General features: G+C 39.7%; 1 protein-coding gene across 4 annotated transcripts in view; it reads right to left on the bottom strand.

Moving 5' to 3' along the window:
• The window catches only part of dock1 (dedicator of cytokinesis 1), a 617,564-nt gene that overhangs the window by 76,563 nt on the left and 518,611 nt on the right, over positions 1-22,390 (bottom strand). For all 4 annotated transcript variants that reach the window (XM_078223434.1, XM_078223435.1, XM_078223436.1 and 1 more), the window contains 2 exons: positions 18,406-18,495; positions 18,202-18,306 (listed from right to left, as the gene is read on the bottom strand). In XM_078223434.1, the coding sequence (XP_078079560.1) occupies positions 18,202-18,306; positions 18,406-18,495 (195 nt within the window). The remainder of the gene's footprint in view (positions 1-18,201; positions 18,307-18,405; positions 18,496-22,390) is intronic.

The raw sequence follows: 22,390 nt of genomic DNA, 5'->3' as shown, positions 1-22,390 counted from the left end.
AAATGCAACTGAGCAGCAGGGAATGCTAATAAGGCTGATGGCATGTGTGCCACTCTGGCATGAAAAGATCTGCCCCACTAATTTTGCATATATTTTTTTTATTCATGCATGGAATGTGGGCATCGTTGACTGAGCCAGCATTTGTTACCCATACCTAACTGCCATTGACCGGAGTGGCTTCAGAGGGCATTTAAATGTCGGCCACATTGTTGTGGATCTGGAATCGTGTGTAGGCCAGAGTAGGTAAGGATGGAATATTTCCTTCCCTGATGAACCAGATGAGTTTTTATGACAAACAACTATGGTTTCATTATAGTTCCAATTCCAGATTTTATTGGGTTCAAATTTCACCATCTGCTGTGGTGGGATTGAACTCTAGAGCATCATCCCTGGTCTCTAGGTTACTGGCCCTACAGCAATTCCACGACACCACTGCTCCCCCCTAATACTTTTATATTGCATCCTGTTTGATTTTACTTTCAATGTATACTGAAAATGTGGCAGTCTGGACAAACAAATCCATTCAGTAGCTTGTTTTTCATTTCAAATGCATCAAATGTAAAATGTAACAGTGAAAATTCATGACTTCCCTTTTCATGTTTTACATTTTAAGTTGTTTTCTTTCTTCTGGTTGTATCTTCAAATGCAAATTTTTAGCCATTCTTACAGAAAGTTGTACATTTCTACTTTTAAGTGTCCAGCAAAGGAAAGCAGGAGCTTAAAAATTCTAACTGGAAAACACATACATTGATCAATGACAAAAGAATTCTCTTCTTCCAGTGAGATTACATACACAATTTCTAAATGTAGGTTAAGGACCAAAAATATATATTTTTGTTTTCAATTAAAAGTCCAGAAGAAATCTGAATCTTTTAAACCTTCACAGAATGAGAATTCATGCTTTTGAAGGACTGCAGCAGTTGTATTGATCAGATATACTCTAGTTCACTTAAGAGTCAGTGTGAAGGTCAATTTAATAGATTGACAGTGTAAATGATTGCTAATGTACACAAAAAGGTATTTTAAACTTGGGAGTTTCAAAAACTACAATGGAACATCTATTATAGACATTTTTGAAGTGTTTTCAATAAGCTGCATTGCTAATTTATATTGCTCTCCATGGAAGGCAATGACTTCAGACAAGTTCCAATGGAAACTTTCACAAGATATTCAGAAGACAATTATAATTGAATGTGAACATACATTTTAGATTCACTTGTAATCTATAATTGTAATTTTGTATTGGACTACATGATAACTTGATTTAGATTAATGCAAATAATTAAATTTAGGAGATACAGCTAGTGCAGTAAAATTACACATGTAAGTAGCTGTTTTAATCGCTCGGAGGAAAAGGTGTGTTCAAAAAAACAGATACCATTGTATTAGGAGAAAATTACAACTTATTTTCAAGTACTGTAACATGAATACTGTTAACAATACTGTTGTCAACTGTTTTGGGCCATGAATAAAATTATTCACCTGAAATTAGAAATGTGAGCAACATTTAACATTTCTTTGTTATACAACAAATTCTAAATGGCAGCTAAGGGACTTTGATAGTACAAGGATGCTGCAAAGTCATTTCATATCCAAAAGCTGAGTTAAAATAAAACTCAAATTGATGACACAGCAGTCCGATGTTTTCTGTAGCAGTATGGGTCATATCTAAAACATGTTAGACAATGTCAACCCAACTTTTAATAGAAAATTAGACATAAATAATCACAAATTGACTCCAAGGGCTACATTTTATTATTTTTCTCAAAAAAATGGGAATGCCTCATTTTCATTACAAGTGCTAATGTAAACAATAACAACTTGTGTTTATATAGCATTTTACATACTAAACTGTCCCAAGGCAAAAAGCTGACACCAAGAATGCGAGGAAATATTAAGGTAGACGATCAAATCTTTTGGAAATTCCAGGAGTTAGCACCTTACCTAAAGGCACGGCCAGCAGTGATGGTGCAATTAAAGAGGACATGCTCAAGAGGCCAGAATTAGAGGAGTGCAGATATCTGGAGGGTTCTGGAGCTGGTGGACAATACTGAACAAGGGAGTGGTGAGGCCAAGAAGGGACTTGAAAATTTGTGGTGCTGCTTAGCCAGGAGCCAACATAGGTCAGTGAGCAAAGTGGTGAAGCGTGAATGAAAACTTTGTGTCTGTTGGAATATGGGCAGTAGAATTTTGTATGTTTAATGCTACAATATTCTGTAAATAAGCAGCTTTGACAATATAATTGAATAAAAGTAAATACAAAGCTCCCAACAAGAATGCACCACTTACAATGGCACTCAGTTCATAGAATACACAGAATTCCTACAATGCAGGAGGCCTTTGGCCCATCACGTTTGCACCAACTCTCTGACAGAGTATCTTACTAAGGCCCTCCTGCCCACACTATCCCTGCAACCCTGTGCATTTACTATGGCTAATCCACCTTTGGACATTATGAGATAAGTTATGAGAACCAATCCACCTAACCTGCACAGCTTTGGACTGTGGAAGGAAACTGGAGCACTGGGAGGAAACCCACGCAGACACGGGGAAAATGTGCAAATTCCATACAGACAGTGAGCCAAGGGCGGAATTGAACCTGGGTCCCTGGCGCTGTGAGGCAGCAGTGCTAACCACTGGGCCGCCATGCCGCCCTTGACATCTTGGAAGCATTTAATGAAATACTAAACCAGGATGAACATTGAAACGTTTGTTAAAGCAGATGTTGTAGGTGCAAATTTTGACTAAAATACATCTGCGATAGTTGTGATTACCTTAATTTATTCACCAAGCATTGCACTAACCGTTAACATCTATAATGGAATGCTATGTACAAATTTTTGAAGGGAAAGACAGTCCTAGATTTGCAAGGTAAGCAAAAACATAGCACAATGTCACTCATTATATGAATGCAGGGTCAACTTGCAAAGTACCTACCGAGAGGTTTAGAGAATTTCCACAACTTAAAGAGGAGTACAAAGATGAGACATGCATAATGATTCGAAAGAAGCAGAATAGGATATCTATGGACTTGAAGGAAAGACGTAGTAACAGATATCCAGCCAAATTTTCCTGCAGCAGGGCACGAACGACATTTGCTATTAATTTGACTTGCCCTTGCACATTTAGGTTTTCAAATTTTTTCGCATGCTAAGTTGCTGAATGTGCAAGCTGATGACATTGCAGCAGGAGAAACAAAGCATCTGGGGTCCGAGCAGACAGGACAAGCAACTGAATACTCCCTTAACAAATCAGATTGAAGCACTGTGAAATAATCATCAAAATAATTCAAATGTAAATGCAATAATTAGATTAATGCATGACTAAATCAGGTACAAAAGAAAAATGAGGGAAAGGAAAGGAAAAAAATGTCAGAATGGAAAAGCAAAAAGGTATTTAAAAAAAATCTCCAACAATTAACACTTGAAAGAATGAGCCTCCACTCTTGTTATAGTTAAGTTTCAGGTCAGAGATGTTGACTGGCAGTAAATAAAATGGGGCTGAACTTTCCAAGGAGTGACAATCACTGGGGGATTGGCACTTTGCTTTTGTTTACATATCTTCACCGAAGCTCCACATTTCTTGCCCAGACTTCAGAACAAGGCCTCTTCAGAAATGTGGAGGTTCCGAGACCTTCTTCATAGTGCAGTGGCATCAAGGGAACAAAGACCAGCCCTCTTGTTATGGCACGAACTGCCACGTTTCAGCAAGTTTAAACATCCCAAAACCACTTTGAGAAACTACGGAGAGAAGATAAGGGTGTAAGATAAGTAGGTGAGGAGGTAGGGTGGCAGGTGTGTGGGTAGGGTGGGAGCTAAGTGGGTGAAGAGATAGACTGGGTTGGGGGGTTGTGGTGAGGATCAGAGGGGTACATAGGTTGGTAGTTGGGGGGTCAGGGGGAAGATGGGGGCAGAGTTGGGAGTCAGTAATAGTTACTAAGCAGTTAGAACTGGTTTTAATCTTTCTAATTTTTCCCTGAGTGCTATTCTGTTAAGTGAATTGGAACTATCTGGAGTCTTGAACTTTAACTCTGCATTTTGGAGGGTTCCAGCCACAGTGTAAGTATAAACTTTCTGGACAATTCCTATGTAGTCAGTGTGTGGGCACTTCCAAGGAGTTCCCTAGTGCTCTTTGGAGGTTCCTCTGAGATTCAATCATCCAGAGATTGGAAGTTCTGGGCCATTTATTGTGTCATTAAAAGTGTACTTAGATTGAAATGGACAAAGCTTAAATTTTTGCAGTTGAGTTTAGTTTATATCTGCCACATAGGTACAGCATTGTTATGCCACCATTCAATGCACTTTTGATGCCATTTTTGCAAGGCTAAATGTGCAATCAGCAGCAATTTTAGACGTGTTTAATCATGCATTTGCCCTTCACTTAAAGTTGTTGCACCATTTGGGTATTAATAATGGCAAATACTATTTACCTCATTGTCATTTTAAACAGAGGGCAAAATTTTCTCCTTTTTTTTTTACAGAGTGGCATAGTGGGTGGGAAAATTAGCGTGGAAGCCGCTGGCCCCAACGACAGCTTCCACTGCCGTATTTGTAGGCAGAAATGTTAAGGGGTGGGTCCCACAACATCACGCAGGCAGGCCCACCCCACCAGCAACTTAGTCTGTAATAGGGCACCCCAATTTTAAAAATAAAATTAGAACCTTCCCCACCAACCCACAAAACCCCGGTCCCCTCTGGAGCTCATGACGGAACTCCTCTCCTCAATCCCCCACCATGACAGAACACCCCCATCCCTCCTTGGAACTCAACCCCAATTCCCCACCTTCCTTCGGGCATTGGCAGGGGCAATGCAACAGAGCAGTGATTGGGCAGTACTAGTGCATTGCGCAGGTTTTACCCTCTCCCCAATGGGGGATGCATGCACCACCGCACCTCCAGCAGGTTCTGCCCACCAGTGGAAATATGTAAATAATTTCAAATGCGGATCCTGACATTGAACGTCTGGATTTTACTTATGTTATTGTGGGGGCGGGGTTAATCAGAAGGGGAAATCCTGATGGCATGAACCACGTTTTGGGACTCCCATGGGATTTCCTGCTCCTGCTGCAGATCCCGCCACCCGAAAACTGGAGCAGAAAATCTAATCCACCCCTATATCTTCAATATTGATAGGAAAATCCTATCAATATTGAATACAGGAAAGCAAGCTCCAAATTGTCAATCTCACAATGAAAGATCATAAGGTTGGTTGGAGTTAGAAGCAGAAAAAGATTCACTGACAGTGAAGGGGTCACTCCACTGAAGTCGGCATTCAAGCTGCTTAAAGCTGCACTTCTGAATTTAACATCGTTTATTTTAAATGCCTAATAATACTGCAGCATGAAATTGCAAAAAATGTACTAGTATATAATTTGTTTTCTACTTTATAGCACAAATACAAGGCACAAACTTTTCACAGTTAATTTGTCAAGAAAGGGAGACCAGTAAGAACGATTAGTGATTTTTCAGAATTTGAAATAATAAGATTACCTTGTGGTTAATAAACTTTGAGTACATGCTAAAGATGCAAAGCTTTCCTCTGAAAGCTCTTGGCTGCATATTTCCCATTATAACATAATTAACAGTGACAATACATATGTCACTGTGACTAAGTTCTCCGAGAGAAAATATTTAAATAGCTCCTCTGCAGTCAGCTAAGATTTTAGAGTATCAGAAAAGTTAACTATTTCTCTCCATGGAAGCTGCTTGCTGAGTATTTCCAGCAATTCACCTGTTTTTATTTCAGATTTCTAGTGGCTGCAGTATTTTGCTTTTGCATAAAGCCAATAAAAGGTACTTTAGGACTGTTTCATGTTCATGGGATCCTTTCCTGTCCAATATGAGTAATGGAATGTTGAGTTTATCCAAGACTCAGGTTATTAGTTTATGTCTCCTTGCATTTTTGGGGGGAATTTCTGAGTCCCCTTGTCACTGGGAGATTTGACATAGAATGAAAGATCCTTGGGAAAACAATCATACTTGCCCAATTGGGACCATAATTGGGTTTTAGTCACAACTGAAATATTTTCATTTTAACAGTAATAGATGTTGCTTTTTATTTGTTCAGCCCAATATGCTTTAATTTCAAAATATTTTGCTGGAACAAATACTGAAAATCTAAACTTACATATGCATAATTTTCAGCCATTTACACAAGTTAGAACATAACATTGCATAGAATTTTACAGCACAGAAAATGGCCACCCAGCCCAACAGGTCAACGAAAGCATTTATTCTCCACATGAGACTTCTCCCACTTCATTTCATCAAGCCTTCTGCTATATATGAGTCCCTACAGCAAGACGGTGTGGCTCAGGTGGTCATCCTTAGTGTAATTGCTTGTTTTTACATCATAAGTTTATACTCTTGTTTTTCTGAATCATCAGCTTCTGCTAGTTTTCTAAATTAGCATGCAGGTTAACTCATAGGTCACTTTGTCAGAAAAGGTTGTGGAAGCTTGCATAAGGCCATGCTTTGCAATGTTTGAATAAGACTTATAGAACTTATCATAAATTATTTCAAGGTAGTCAAAATGGTTTTCAATGTGACAAATGACTGTTCAGATTGAAAACTTTAACAGAACTTAATTTTACAAAGTTAATGCAAAAGTATAGCATTCTGCACTATTGAATCAGAATATTTGGCCGTACTGATGATTAAGTAAGGTTGGAAGAGGATTGTGTGGAGCATCATCACTGGTGTAGACCTATTCAGTTCGATGGCCTGTTTTCGTGCTGTAAAATTCTTTGCAAGTCTATGTACTAATTTATGTAAATTACAGAAAATTCAAAATGTTAATTTCAGTTTTTAGTATTTATCAAAATATTTTTAAATTAAGGCATATTGTGTTAATTCATTCAGAGGCTAGTTGAAGTAGGAAATCAAGCACCAAGTTTTTACCTGATACTAAATTTATTTACAGAGTGCAACAGTAAAAATGTTTGCCTCCTCCCTTGGAAATATCCTGTATCCAGTAGTATTGTTATACACTTTTTGGAGTATTTAAACTAATGGAACGAATTCTGAAAGGGCACAGGGAAAACACTTGGGCATAAATTGTTAGAACTGGTTCCAATCACATTCCTTAATGAATCTCATCAGCCTGTGAGTATTATTGTACACTTTAACAAAAATCAAATAAGTTAAACAAAAATGAGAGAGAATGGCAGCTCCTGTTGGGACACTGTAACTAAAGTAAGATGTCCAAGGAAACATAAATAACTAAACCAAGTTTCATTTATTTTGCATCCCAGCCCTCGCCCTGTCCATCGGCTGTGGAAGGCTTGAAGCGTGCCAGTGGACACCACATGCTCCCTCTCCAGGATCACCCAGCTGTGAACATGAGTCAGATGATTTGATTTATTATTATCATATGTATTAGCATTCAGAGAAAAGTATTGTTTCTTGCGCGCTATACAAAACATACAGCTCATAGAGAAGCAAATGAGAGAGTGCAGAATGTAGTGTTACAGTCATAGCTAGGGTGTAGAGAAAGGTCAACTTAATGCAAGGTAGGTCCATTCAAACGTCTGACGGCAGCAGGGAAGAAGCTGTTCTTGAGTTGGTTGGTACATGATCTCAGACTTTTGTATCTTTTTCTCGACAGAAGAAGGTGGAAGAGAGAAAGTTCGAGGTGCGTGGGGTCCTTAATTATGCTGGCTGCTTGCCGGGGCAGCGGGAAGTGTAGACAGAGTCAATAGATGGGAGGCTGGTTTGCATGATGGATTGGGCTACATTCACGACCTTTTGGAGTTTCTTGCTGTCTTGGTCACAGTAGGAGCCTACCAAACTGTGTTACAACCAGAAAGAATGCTTTCAATGGTGCATCTGTAAAAGTTGATGAGAATCGTAGTCAAAGCTCTCTTTTGAGAAAGGAGACGCGTTGGTGGGCTTTCGTATCCATCGTGTCAGCATGGGCGGGGGGAGACCAGGACAGGTTGTTGGTGATCTGGACACCTAAAAACCGAAAGCTCTCGACCCTTTCTATTTCCATCCCTTTGATGTTCTCCTCTATGCTTCCTGAAGTCGATGATAATCTCCTTCGTTTTGTTGACTTTGAGGGAGAGATTATTGTCGTCGTACCAGTTCACCAGATTCTCTAACTTATTCCTGTACTCTGTCTCGTCATTGTTTGAGATCTGTCCCATTGGAGGTTAGCGAATGTTGTCCCATTGTTTAAGAAGGGGAACAGAGACTTCCCCGGGAATTATAGACCGGTGAGTCTCACTTCTGTTGTCGGCAAGATGTTGGAAAAAATTATAAGGGATAGGATTTATAGTTATTTGGAGAGTAATGAATTGATAGGTGATAGTCAGCATGGTTTTGTGGCAGGTAGGTCGTGCCTTACTAACCTTATTGAGTTTTTTGAGAAAGTGACCAAGGAGGTGGATGGGGGCAAGGCAGTGGACGTGGTATATATGGATTTTAGTAAGGCGTTTGATAAGGTTCACCATGGTAGGCTTCTGCAGAAAATGCAGATGTATGGGATTGGGGGTGATCTAGGAAATTGGATCAGGAATTGGCTAGCGGATAGGAAACAGAGGGTGGTGGTTGATAGTAAATATTCATCATGGAGTGCGGTTACAAGTGGTGTACCTCAGGGATCTGTTTTGGGGCCACTGCTGTTTGTAATATTTATTAATGATCTGGATGAGGGTATAGTTGGGTGGATTAGCAAATTTGCTGATGACACCAAAGTCGGTGGTGTGGTAGACAGTGGGGAAGGGTGTCGTAGTTTGCAGGAAGACTTAGACAGGTTGCAAAGTTGGGCCGAGAGGTGGCGGATGGAGTTTAATGCGGAGAAGTGTGAGGTAATTCACTTTGGTAGGAATAACAGATGTGTTGAGTATAGGGCTAACGGGAGGACTTTGAATAGTGTGGAGGAGCAGAGGGATCTAGGTGTATGTGTGCATAGATCCCTGAAAGTTGGGAATCAAGTAGATAAGGTTGTTAAGAAGGCATATGGTGTCTTGGCGTTTATTGGTAGGGGGATTGAATTTAGGAGTCATAGCGTTATGTTGCAACTGTACACAACTCTGGTGCGGCCGCACTTGGAGTACTGTGTGCAGTTCTGGTCCCCACATTACAGGAAGGATGTGGAGGCTTTGGAGAGGGTGCAGAGGAGGTTTACCAGGATGTTGCCTGGTATGGAGGGGAGATCCTATGAGGAGAGGCTGAGGGATTTGGGATTGTTTTCGCTGGAAAGGCGGCGGCTAAGAGGGGATCTTATTGAAACATATAAGATGATTAGAGGTTTAGATAGGGTGGATAGTGATAGCCTTTTTCCTCTGATGGAGAAATCCAGCACGAGGGGGCATGGCTTTAAATTGAGGGGGGGTAGTTATAGAACCGATGTCAGGGGTAGGTTCTTTACCCAGAGGGTGGTGAGGGATTGGAATGCCCTGCCAGCATCAGTAGTAAATGCGCCTAGTTTGGGGGCGTTTAAGAGATCCGTAGATAGGTTCATGGACGAAAAGAAATTGGTTTAGGTTGGAGGGTCACAGTTTTTTTTTTAACTGGTCGGTGCAACATCGTGGGCCGAAGGGCCTGTTCTGCGCTGTAATGTTCTATGTTCTATGTTCTATGTTCTATTACGGTGATGTCGTCAGCAAACTTGAAAATCGAATTGGCGAGGAATTTGGCCACACAGTCATAGGTGTATAAGGAGTATAGTAAAGGGCTGAGAACACAACCCTGTGGGGCTCTGGTGTTGAGGATGATCGTGGAGGAGGAGTTGTTGCCTATCCTTACTAATTGTCCTTGACCATCCTCTGCCTGAGCCTTTTGAAGGCCAGACCCAGGAGTAGGCTTACATGGAAGTCCTCCTCCCTCCATCCCCTCTTCTGCACTGCGTGACCAAAGATCAGGGTCGAGTATTACCATATATGAGTTCAAGTACTTAATGTCCTTCACCACACAATTAACACACCATTAAAAGATTCTCATCTTTTCTTTAAAACTTTATGACACACAAACAATATTTTAAAATTGAAAAAATGATTTTGCATGTTCAATGTACTATATGACAATACAAGAGGTTCTCCTTCTAAGGCCTTCAATAATTTATTTGTGCAAACATTTCTTTCTGTAAAGCAATCCAACAATTGGTGGCTTGCATTGACCTATTTATTAATTCCCTCAGACTGATCATTATCAACTTCAACTTGCGAATTCTCCTTGTCAAGCATCGCTTCGAAAATTCTGTTGTTCTGCTTTGGGATATTTTGAGTCACATATGAAACACCTGTTAACGGTTTGTATTTCCTTGAGTTTCGTTGATCTATTATTACTCCTCCAATCCTGGTGTTTGCTAGATTTGCTAAAAATGACTTTATCCTCATTCCTTCTCTATTTTTCAATTGGTCATAAAATTCAGATTCAGAAAATAGAGGTGGATAATCATACTTTGTCAATTTACACTTGTTTTCAACCATTCTTCACAAAACAAAGATTACAATCTTCTATCTAATTTTATATCTTAATTTCCAACTTTTACCTTCACTGACAACCATCCTCTGCTACCATGTTAAAGTATTCATAAGACAGTTAGTGAAGTAGGAAACCAGATGCCAATCTTTTACTTCAGGCCAGAATTACAAATATTTGCCTACTCTTTAACCAACACCCAATGTCCTAACAGTCTTTCTTTATCTGTGCTCAAGGTACTTGATCAATTCCCTTCACCTGTGTATCCTTCACCATAATAATACAATAAACATACTATTAACATATTGGCTGAACAGAAAGTTATTAAAAAGTTAACTGTAATTTTAAATGCACCTTACAAAACGTCACTCCTTTCAAGCCATGTATTATAGACATATGTAAGTATTAAGTACATCTCACAATTTGAAAGTGATCACTTACAAAGCTAGCCTTATTTCCTCACCTTCAGTCAATTCATGCAGGGTATGCAGTCTTCACATTCTTCACTTCAAAATTTAGACATTCATTGGTTCAAATTGAAAACTGAGTAGTACAGTTGGGAATCTCAAGTATTTTCTGAATGTCAATTTGTCACCAACTCAGTCATACAGTGCATCATCCAAGTATTCATAATAACATGCTGCTTTTCAAGTGATCATGGTATAATCCATTTCTATAGATTAACATTTGTGGATCTAATTTTATAGACGGGTACATTTTGATGTAAATGGTACATTGCACTTTCTAACTTACAACAAGGACATGCAAGCGGTATTGCAATGTACTGTATTATTATGCTTGAATCAGTTCAAAATTCACATTACACAATTTAATATTTCATGAAATATATATTGTCCAATAGCTTTCACTGATATTTGATTGTCTATATTCTCTTTTAACATACATCTTGACTTGAGTTGCTGAATACAATTTACTATTTAAATTCCTGGACATAAGGATATCTAAAATATCAATATCTTGCATCATAAGTACTGCAAATAAATGGACATTAAAAATAAACCATGTTTATCTCCATATATTGCTAGTTAGTGGGGCACAAACACTCTGACACACCCTTGGATAAGAATTCTCTCTCATATCATAATTATTGTAATGATTTTGATCATAGAATTCCTACTATGCAGAAGGAGGTCATTCGGCCCAATGAGTCTGCACTGATTCTCCAACAGAGAATTTTACCCAGGTCCACCCTATGCCCTATCCCCGTAATTCCACTCATTTATCTCGTTAACCCCCGAACCCACACATCTTGGGACACCAAGGGGCAATTTAGCATGGCCAATCCACCTAACTTGCACATCTTTGGACAGTGGGAGGAAATCCATTCATACACAGGGAAAACATGTGAACTCCAAATTGTGAGGCAGCGCCAATCACTGTGCCACCCTGATTTACCCAATGTATATTTTAATTATGTTTAAATGTTGGATTAAAGAAATTGAAAATAAGCTAAAATAGAGCTATTTGTAAGGAAAAGAGTGAATGTGAGACAATAGATTGTAACAAGACATAGACTTGGATATATCCATGTGAGACAGGTATAGTATGATCCAATTCGTAATGCACAACTGATCAAAGGAGAGATAGCAGCCTGACGGGTATTGAAAAAGACACCAGCAAAGCCTGATAGTTAAAAGGCTAACTCTGTATCAGCAAAGAATAGGATGTGCAGGCACAGGGGCTGATTGGACTGTGACTGTTGCAATGCTTTGAACAGACTGTGACTGAACTCAGAGCCATCTGTGTCGTGCTCCTGAGAATAATATGACCCCCTGAGAGAGACACGACTCTGAGCATTTGTGACCAAAAGACAAGTGATTTACTAATGCCTAGCTGTGAATACATGACTGAAAGCTCATCAGTGACAGCAGGATCTCTATAAGGAGAAACAAAGGAATTTCTGGAGTGGTAACCCGGGACCAACCACTTCAGAAGAAGTTATCTATATGTTGCTATGTTGTTTCCAGTCCGATCATGATCGCCATATTTCCATTGTCCACTATGAATATCAAGTTAGAAGCTACTGATACACAACAAAGGTTCACATTGTGACTATTCACAACTACTTATGATGAACCGGTTTCTCTAAATCTCCCTTTGTTAAGAGAGCTCAGAGCAAGTCTAGAAGTCTGCAGATTTTGAACTTTGGGTAAGTGCACAAACAATATGAGATTTGAATTCCACTAGTGGTTTTGTCTGGAACTTTCCAGGGACTTGAGGCAATTCTGGGACTGTACAAAAATTCACATCAGTAGCCTGCTTATCAACATTTTAAAGCCCATTTTTAAAAGCAGTGACAGTTCAGGTCAATTATATACTGATAATTAATCAGGGCCTCCTCCTGAATACCGCAGGTTCATAGATGTCAGTCTTCAGTCAATTTGATATATGTCACCTGATATCAATGCCCTATATTGCAACGGCATTGGGCTCTGATAATATTCCAGCAATAGTACTGAAGGTTTGTGCTCCAGAGATAGCAATGACTCGAAGAAAGCCATTGCAGTACAGCTACAACACTGGCATCCAGCTAGAAATGTGGAAAATTACCCAGGCATGTCCTGAGCACAGAAAAAGGGGACAAATCCAGCCCAGCAAATTACTGCCCCATTAGTCTACTCTTGATCATCAGTGAAGTGATGAAAGCTCACTGGTGCTCAGGTGGTGAGAACTTTCCACTAGTTGGAGTCATACCTGACATGAATGAAGATGGTTGTGGTTTACTTGTATATCACTCCAGTCCAAGAATATCACTGCAGGACTTCCTCAGACTAGTGTCCTAGCCCCAACCACCCTCAGGTGTTTTATCAATGATCAGCCCCCATCATACAATTAGATGTGGGGAAGTTGCTAACGATTGCACAGTCCAGTATCATTCACAACTCATCAGATACAAAAGCAATCCATGCAGCAAGACCTGGGAAACATGCAGGCTATAGAAAGTGCCAGGGAATGGCCATCCTCCAACAAGAGAGAATCTAATCATCTTCCCATAACATTTAATGATATTACCATTACTGAACCTCCCACTATCTGAGGGTTGAGATTGACCAGAAATTGAACTAGACAAACCAAATAAAAAATGTGGCTGCAACAGTAGGTCAGAGGCTGGGAAGTTGATGGTGAAAATTCACTTCTTGACATCTCAAAGCCTGCCAACCATCTACAAATCACAAATCAGGAGTGTGATGGAATACTCTTCACTTGCCTGGATCAGTGCAGCTCCAATAACACTCAAGTAGTTCAACAGCATCCAGGACAATGCAAACTGCTTGATTGGTATCCCATCCACCACTCAAACATTCACTCCCTCTATCATAGATGCACAGTGACAGCAATGAGTGCCATCTACAAGATGCACGGCAGCATCTCACCAAAGCTCCTTCAACAGCACCTTCCAAAGCCACAACCACTAAGGGCACCAGATGCTTGGGAACACCACATCTGCAAGTTCTCCCCAGGCCACTCACCATCGTGACTTGGAAATATATTGCTGTTCCTTCTGTGATATTAGTGTACCTCTTCTCTGCAGCTCTCACAGCTTCTGTATTTCTCAGCTCACAGCCTTAGCTGATATCATTATGGTACCGGCTTGTCTGGAGATGTCCTTTTATTGCTACTTCAATAGCTTAAATGGGATCTGTTTATTTTAACTCTGGGTTGTTTTATAGTTTTGCATTGTTAGGAAAAAACTGGTTGGCAGGTCAGGTGATAGGTTTTTTTCAGTTGAGCTGCAGTTTGGTTGAGTTTTAGAGGGGAAATCAAGCTGAAAAGTCGTCTCTCTCTCTCCCTAGTTTTTGGAAATTCTGCTAGATAGCTGAGAGCAATGCATCTTGCCTTCCTGAAGGGAAGATTTTGTTGTTGGTGGCTTGCCTGGAGTCTCTCCCTGGTGTTTTGGGAAGCTGTTCTGACTTAAATTCTTCTGAGTCTATCCAGAGAACTGTAGACTTCATCCAAAGGGCGCAATTCCAGAATCATGTGAGCCTTAGTCTTTGCTGTGTTAAACTTGTTTAAAGGGTTTTCTTGGGATTAGTTTGATTGGAGCACATTAGATTATTTGTTAAGGGTTATCATGGTTTTGCTTTGTTTTTTGTTTGTAATTGATAAAAGTTCTTGCTAATTTTATTATACATGCTAACTATATTCTTAAATAAACATTGTTTGATAGAAGCTCCCTTAGTGGGTCATTTGAATCATACCTGAAGTGAAACATAGTATGCTTATCCAAGCCAAGTTCAAGATGCAAAACTTATGATCCAGGCGGGCTCCATAGAACACTTTGGAGTTTCTGACTTTGAACTATAACACTGTCACTGGGTAGAAGTCCTGGAATTCCTTTTCTACCGGCACTGTGGGTGTACCTACACCACATGGAACGCAGTGGTTCAAAAAGCAGGTTCACCTTCATCTTCTTGAGAGCAATTAGGAATGGACAATAAATCCTGGCCTAGCCAGCGATGTCCACATCTCATGAATGAATAAAAAAGAAAGCAGTTTATGTTTAAAGTTATGAGCATGACCTGCCTTTATTTAGCGCGACAACAGTGTATCTGCTGCTAACAATGTGGTCTGCTCTACTGGGTCACTGCTTTGCAGAACACTTCAGTTCAGTCTGCAAACATAATCCACACTTTCAGTGGCCTGCCATTTTAATTCTCCACCTTGCACACTGACAACTCTGCCACAGTATCATGCACTGCTCCAATGAAGCTTCACACAAGCTCAAGTGACTTCATCTTTCGACTTGGCACTTTACAGCCTTCTGAATTCAAAATTGAATTAAACAATTTCAAACTGTAATCTCTGCCCCCACTCCCCCGCTCATCAGTTTGCTTTCTTTTCTTTCAATGTGTTGGTCCTAATTCTATTTTTCTTGTTTTTGCTTTTGCATGGCAACTATTATTCTTCTGCCATTCACACTTCTTCTGGACCATCTTTTGTTTCTTTTCTTGTCCCATTACTGATCCCTTTGGCTACGCCAAATCTCTTACTTAATGTCTTCCACCTTTTGTCCCATCACAGGCCCTCCTGCTTTTTACCACCCTCCCCCACCTACTTAAAAGCCACTTCTAAGTTTTTCCAGTCCTGCTAAAAGGTCATGGTCTGAAACGCTGACTCTGTTTCTCTCCCCACAGATGCTGCCAGACTTATAGAATATTTTAAGGATTTTCTGTTTTCATTTCAGATTTTCAGCATCCACGGTAATTTACTTCTGGAATAGCAAAGTTATAACCCATGGTTGCAGTACTGAGCGAGAGAATATGGGTTTAATTCATTCTCTCAAAGAATTGTTCTGATGTGAATACAAATGTGTTTAGCAAGGATAGCATAGGCAAAGTTCCCAATGCACAGATTCTCTGTGCGTTTCCTACTGGCCAAAGAAGTTATTATCTGGAAGCAGGCCAGAAACATGTAAAAATACAGAAAACCAAAGTGGCTCCTATTCAATAGAGGATATATGCATTCAAAAAAATCTTATATTTAACGTACGAGAATTCAAGTTATAATTCTGTGCCAATTTACTAGGTTCTTGAAAATTATTCTTTGCTCAGTCTTGTACAAAGCTTTTAAAAATATTATCCGAGAAACTGCCAGCACCATTCTTGAGATAATGAGTTTTAAATGATCTAAATGAGTGTGTTTTAAGTCAAAACAAATTCAGAATGGAACATGCATTGTTGAGGTGTATGGCTCATAAAGATGTTTGAATTCAGATACAAAAATACTAGTGACCTTCAGTAAATGCGAATGCATAAGTCCATCTTCGTTTGTATGTAATTTGTCTACCTATAGTTCTTTTTAAAAAATTTAGAAGGAACTCATCATCTCAACACTGTGCTGTTCTAGTCTGTCCCTTGAATTGTATATCTATAAAAGCACTGAGCTACTCAAAAGACAGTAGGCAATGACTATTTTTAGGAAATGGAAATAACAAAGTTAATATTTATGTTTAATGTATGTTGGCACTCACAAAGAGACATTCTTATAAATATTAATATTGGAGAATAAGCATCAAATCTGTCAAGGTATTACTGATGGTGTAGCAGAACCACAGAGGTCAATTTGACTATTGCATCAACGCAGCAGGTTTGACAGATGTTTTTAGGGACAGGGAAAGAGAAAAATCAATGTTAGTGAATACACAAGGCTTTAATATTGTTTGACTCTTGTCTAACTTTTTCCTAGATATTTATATTGTAAGATGGTGTGTCTCAGGGGTCAGTGCTGGGCCCATTGCTGGTTGTTATCTACATCAACGATTTGGATGAGAAGGTACAAGGCATGATCAGTAAGTTTGCAGATGACACTAAAATAAGTATTGTAGACAGTGAGGAAGGTTATCAAAAATTGCAATAGGAGCTTGATCAGCTGGGGAAATGGGCTGAGAAATGGCAAATGGAGTTCAATACAGATAAGTGTGACGTGTTGTATTTTGGAAAGTCAAATCAAGGTAGGATTTTCACGGTGAATGGTGGGACCTTAGGGAGTACTGTGGAACAGAGCGATCTTGGAATTCAGGTGCACGGTTCTCTAAAGATGGAGTATAAGGCATATAGGGCAGTGAAGGTGGCTTTTGGCATGCTGGCCTTCGTCAGTTAGGGCATTCAGTATAGAAGTTGGGAAGTTATGTTGCAGTTGTACAGGACATTGGTGAGGCCGCACCTGGAGTACTGTGTTCAGTTTTGATCGCCTTGCTGTAGGAAAGATGTTATTAAACTGGAGAGAGTGCAGAAGAGATTTATGCTGTCAGGACTCAAGGAACTGAGTTATAGGGAGAGATTGGACGGACTAGAACATTTTTCTCGGGGCCTAGGAGACTGAGGGGTGATCTTATAGAGGTGTATAAGATCATGAGAGGCATGGATAGGGTGAATGCACTCAGTCTTTTTCCCAGGGTTCAGGAATCGAGAACTAGAGGGCATAGGTTTAAGAGGGGAAAGAATTAATGGGAACCCGAGGAGCAACGTTTTTTTTTTACACATAGGGTGGTACGTCTGTGGAATGAGCTGCTGGAGGAAGTGGTTGAGGCAGGGACATTGACAACATTTAAAAGACATTTGGACAGATACATGGTTAGGAAAGGTTTAGAGGGATATGGGCCAGATGCAGGCAAATGGGGTTATCTTAGATGAGCATTTTGGTAGGCGTAGAACAGTTTGGGCTGAAGGGTATGTCTCCGTGCCGTAGATTCTATGATCATAGAATCCCTACAGTGCAGAAGGAGGCCGTTCGGCCCATCGAGTCTGCACCAACCACAATCCCACCCAGACCCTATTCCAATAACCCCACATATTTACTCTGCTAGTCCCCTAACACGTGGGTCACTTTAGCATGGCCAATCAACCTAACCCGCACATCTTTGGACTGTGGGAGGAAACTGGAGCACCCGGAAGAAACCCACACAGACAGTGACCCGAGGCCAGAACTGAACCCGGGTCCCTGGTGCAGTGAGGCAGCAGTGCTAACCACTGTGCCATCGTGTCACCCCCAAATGATTCTAAATTATAACTGTTCAACATTCACCTGTGCCGTAATTATCTTATCGAATAATGCTGGAGTCAGTTATTCATAATACATTTCTATCCCACCAATTCTTTTGCCACTCTCTGGGAATATTTCTGATTCTGAACAAAAGAAGCTATTGACACCTATGTGAAATGTATCCCAGTATATTAAGCAAATTAATTAAAGTTTCCTGTTTTGTTCAAATACTTTCCACACCAATCTCAAAAATTAAAAATGAACTACCTCTTACCCGAATAAATGAAGGAAAGCCTTGGCCATAGTATCCTACAGCAAAATAATCCGGTTTTGCTCGTATCACTCTGACAATATTCTCATAGAATTGGGCTTGTTTTTGCTGCAAAAGTGATTCACAAATCAGTTTGGATGATTAACAGCTCACGCAAGAAAAAATAATTACAAAGTATGTTGCATGATCTGCCATTTAATGTCTTACCAGCAATTCACTCAGTTGTTCATAATCAAACAGCTCATTTTCATATTGTTCTGCAAGTTCTTTGCCTAAAGAAATCGCCTCCTCCCACATCTGATAGAGAGAAAACAGCACACACAAAGCAGAAGCGCTTAATGTTTTCTAATTACTCAATGCTGTATACTAATCTCTATGCACATCGCTGTTATGTCAAGGTTAGTATGTTCTACTTCAATTCATTGTTTTTGCTAGCAAAGATTCTGATTATATGTGCCTTAGAAATTGTGCAGTAATTTTTGCTCTGAATGACAACAATGTTAAAGTTCTGAACATCCATTCCCATTTCTTTCACCGCTCCAAAAAAGCAGTGAAATTATCATACACATTAATGAACTTGGTTGCCTTTCATCCTACACTGATTAAATATCCTGGATTTACATTATGCTCTTGATTTGCAGAGCATGAATGCATTGCACAGTTTACCTTCAGAAGATTAGACATAAATTTTACTGAAACAGAGGGACTCAGGGAAGGATGGGATTGGCAGTTTGCAGATTATGTCATGGGGCACTGGCAAATCAGGAATGTGAATTGGAAGATCGGGGTTACAGCGTGAGAGATCAGGAGTTGGACATCTTGAGGTGGAGTGGTGGCAATCAGGAGGCTCCTTTAATGTGACGTTGAGAGTAACACCCTTGCTCCTTATGGTACCACAATCAGGTAGGTAACTTGCCTTTGTTGCAAACTTCCATTGGACTGGTTTTCCTGAGTTTAGCCTGCGATAGCGCCGGCTGCCTCAAGAAAAATAAATATCGGAAATAGACAATTTGCTTGTATATTGAAAAGTTCTAACACCTGTTTCAACAATAGATAATGGACACCTCTTGTCTTCCCTTACTCAATATGGGAGGTGTCACATTTCAGAGTGGAAGTGTACTCACACTTCCTGCCTGCCATTTTGGGACCTTTGTGGACTGTGCAGCCCGTGAAAAAAAGGTATTTCTAGTCCAGTGAATGCCAAGAGGATATGGATATGTAAATTTTCTTTAACGATTTTAAAGGAATATATATATCCAATGTCAGGCTGTTTAAAAGAACTGGCAAATTATTATGTATAGAAGTATAAATGTGAACAATTTAACTTTTTGATTGTTAGCCAACCTTTTCTTTTGCTTCTTCATTACAATTAAGTTGATATGTGCATAGGCTGATAGGCTATTCCATTGCTTTACATGGTATATTTGAACAAACAGGATATTTACCAAGTTCAGGAAAATACAATGAAGGTTTTGTTATTGATTTGTTTATGTTTTTGATTCTTTCCGGAGGAGCATGCAGATGAAAACTAATTTTCAAAAGTAAACTATAAATTGATGAGGATGGTCAATGAAAAATTGTGTTCTTATTACAGAACACAAGAATCCCATGTCCTTTGACCCAGCCCAAAATAAAAATTCCCTACTTCAAACAATAAGATTGAGTACTACCACTTGCTATGGGGAGAAATTCATGATACTGTGATGACTCTGAGATCCACAATTCCAATTAACAATATGGAGCAGAATTCTATCCTGGGAGGAGCAATTGGCAGATGTTGGGACTGATGATGAGGTCTGAATTTATTAATGGAGGTACCAAGAATTGGAAAAGAGAGCAAGAATAATGTCAATCTGAACTATGGTCCAAATTTTGCTCCTGAGGGAGCTAACTCAAGTTGAGAAACTTTCCAACTTGGTAGTCTTGTCTTAGTTTAATGAGCCCCCTTCGACCTGTCTGTCATATTTAAAGATCCATGGCGTTTTCTCGACTTCACAACACCAGGGACCCAGGTTCGAATCCCGACTGGGTCACTGTCTGTGTGAAGTCTGCACATTCTCTCCGTGTCGGCATGGGTTTCCTCCGGGTGCTCCGGTTTCCTCCCACAATCCAAAGATGTGCAGTTAGGTAGATTGGCCATGCTAAATTGCCCCTTAGTGTCAGGAGGACTAGCTAGGGTAAATGGGGATAGGGCCTGGGTGGGATTGTGGTTGGTGCAGACTCGATGGGCCGAATGGCCTCCATCTGCACTGTAGGATTCTATGATTCTGATTCGATGATTCTAACTTAATTGCAGTGTAAATGTAAGCCTTACTTGTGACTAATAAATAAACTTTAACTTCTCCTTAATTTCTCTACAAAAAGGGATAATCTGTAATTTTTGTCACAATGTTCCATTTTTCCAAATGTTGTACTGATAAGGAACTTCTTAAAACAGTAAAGTAGTTCAGGGGTTAAACCAATATTTATATAGTCAATAGATTAGGCAATATACAATTAATAAGCGTACCATTATCTTCACATGCAACATAAAAATTTTTAAAAATTAATTATGTAGTAAAGTGCACATAAAAATAGAAAACGTGACCTTTTAAGATATTAAATTGTTAATGTTATTATACAATCAATGAAAAATTGTGTGATTATGATTATGTCGGTGTTGGCAGTTGAACAAATGAGGCAGTTAAGAAACTAGTCTGATCCAGTTCAAAGTTGCGTGGGAAGAATATAAGTATTTAATTAGCATAATTTAGCTCCATGGAAGCAGAGACTGTTAAATGTCCCAAGAACAAGAAGCTTTTAAATTCAATACCGTATCTATTGAATGCAGATTTAAGTAAAAATAACAATTTAAAATACAATTAGCACATATCGTTAATGATCAAAGTATATAGCATTTTAGTACATGTATTAAATCTGTTTAACAAAATGTACAGTTGTTTTAGCTACAAAGGCTTTTAATATGTTGTCATATAAGGAATGATTTTCCTGACGCCCCAGTTTCCGGAATACAAAGGTCAGGGTAAAAGTGGAAACCTGGGTGATTGGGGTCACCATCCCTTTAAATTATTTTGGGAATTCTGGGTGGACAGAACTTGTAACTGTATTAAGTATGGGCCAATTGGGGCAATTCAAATTAGTTGACTGGGAAAATATCCAGTCTTACACTAGACTTTCAGCATCCAATACTGAATGGACATCATAGCACAGGTGCATGTAGAAACATGGCACTGTGAGATGTCTCCAAAATTTTCAAGTTTGCAGTATATATGGGATAGGGTCAAAACCTGCAAGGTCGGAATTCTTTTGAGTTAAACATTCTCCCTTCCAGATGTTAACATCTAGTCAGACCAGATGTTGAAGATCTGGGAAGCTCATCTACCAATGTTATGTCCTGCTACAGGGCAGGCTAATATTTAGAAAGGTACAGGTGGGCAGCAGGTTATCCCAGATCACAAAAATTGTTTGGCACAGGAAATGTAGGTGCTCTTGGGCAGGATATGATTCTTGGCCACACAGTCTTTCAGCTATACTTAATTTGGAAATGAATAGGCTTAGGCTTGCTCTGAAGTAGAATCAAATAATTCCTACAGTGTAGAAGGAGGCCACTCGGCCCATCAAGCCTGCATGGACAACAATCCCACCCAGGCCCTATCCCTGTAACCCCATGGATTTACACTGCTAATCCCCCTGACACTAAGGGACAATTTAGCATGGCCAATCCTCCTAACCTGCATATCTTTGGAGTGTGGGAGGAAACCAGAGCACGCTAAGGAAACCCACGTAGACATGGGGAGAACGTGCAAACTCCACACAGTCAGCCAGCCAAGGCCAGAATTGAACCCGGGCTCCTGGCATTGTGAGGCAGCAGTGCTAACCACTGTGCCACTATGCTGCTATATAATCTGAATTATATTCAAATGGCATACAGCAAAAGGTTTTTTTTAATAATCACAGGTTGTATTCTTCTTCTTGATCTGGGAATGTTCATGCTTTCTGATTATTGCTGCTAACATTTTAACACATTAAATCACTTGTGTTTTAAACTGGAAGTAATCTTTCAACACTACGATGTGCAAGCCAACATTGGAAATCTAGCCAAACTTGAATGATATAAAATAGTGCTGGTTTCAAAATGTTGAAGTGGCTTAACACTTATTTAACCAGTTTACGGAAAATCTATCACTGTTAA

The sequence above is a fragment of the Mustelus asterias genome, chromosome 11 (assembly GCF_964213995.1).
Source record: "Mustelus asterias chromosome 11, sMusAst1.hap1.1, whole genome shotgun sequence".
Classification (NCBI taxonomy): Eukaryota; Metazoa; Chordata; class Chondrichthyes; order Carcharhiniformes; family Triakidae; genus Mustelus; species Mustelus asterias.
Note: the sequence above shows the minus strand (reverse complement) of the source record. Positions and strands in the feature narration are given on the sequence as shown.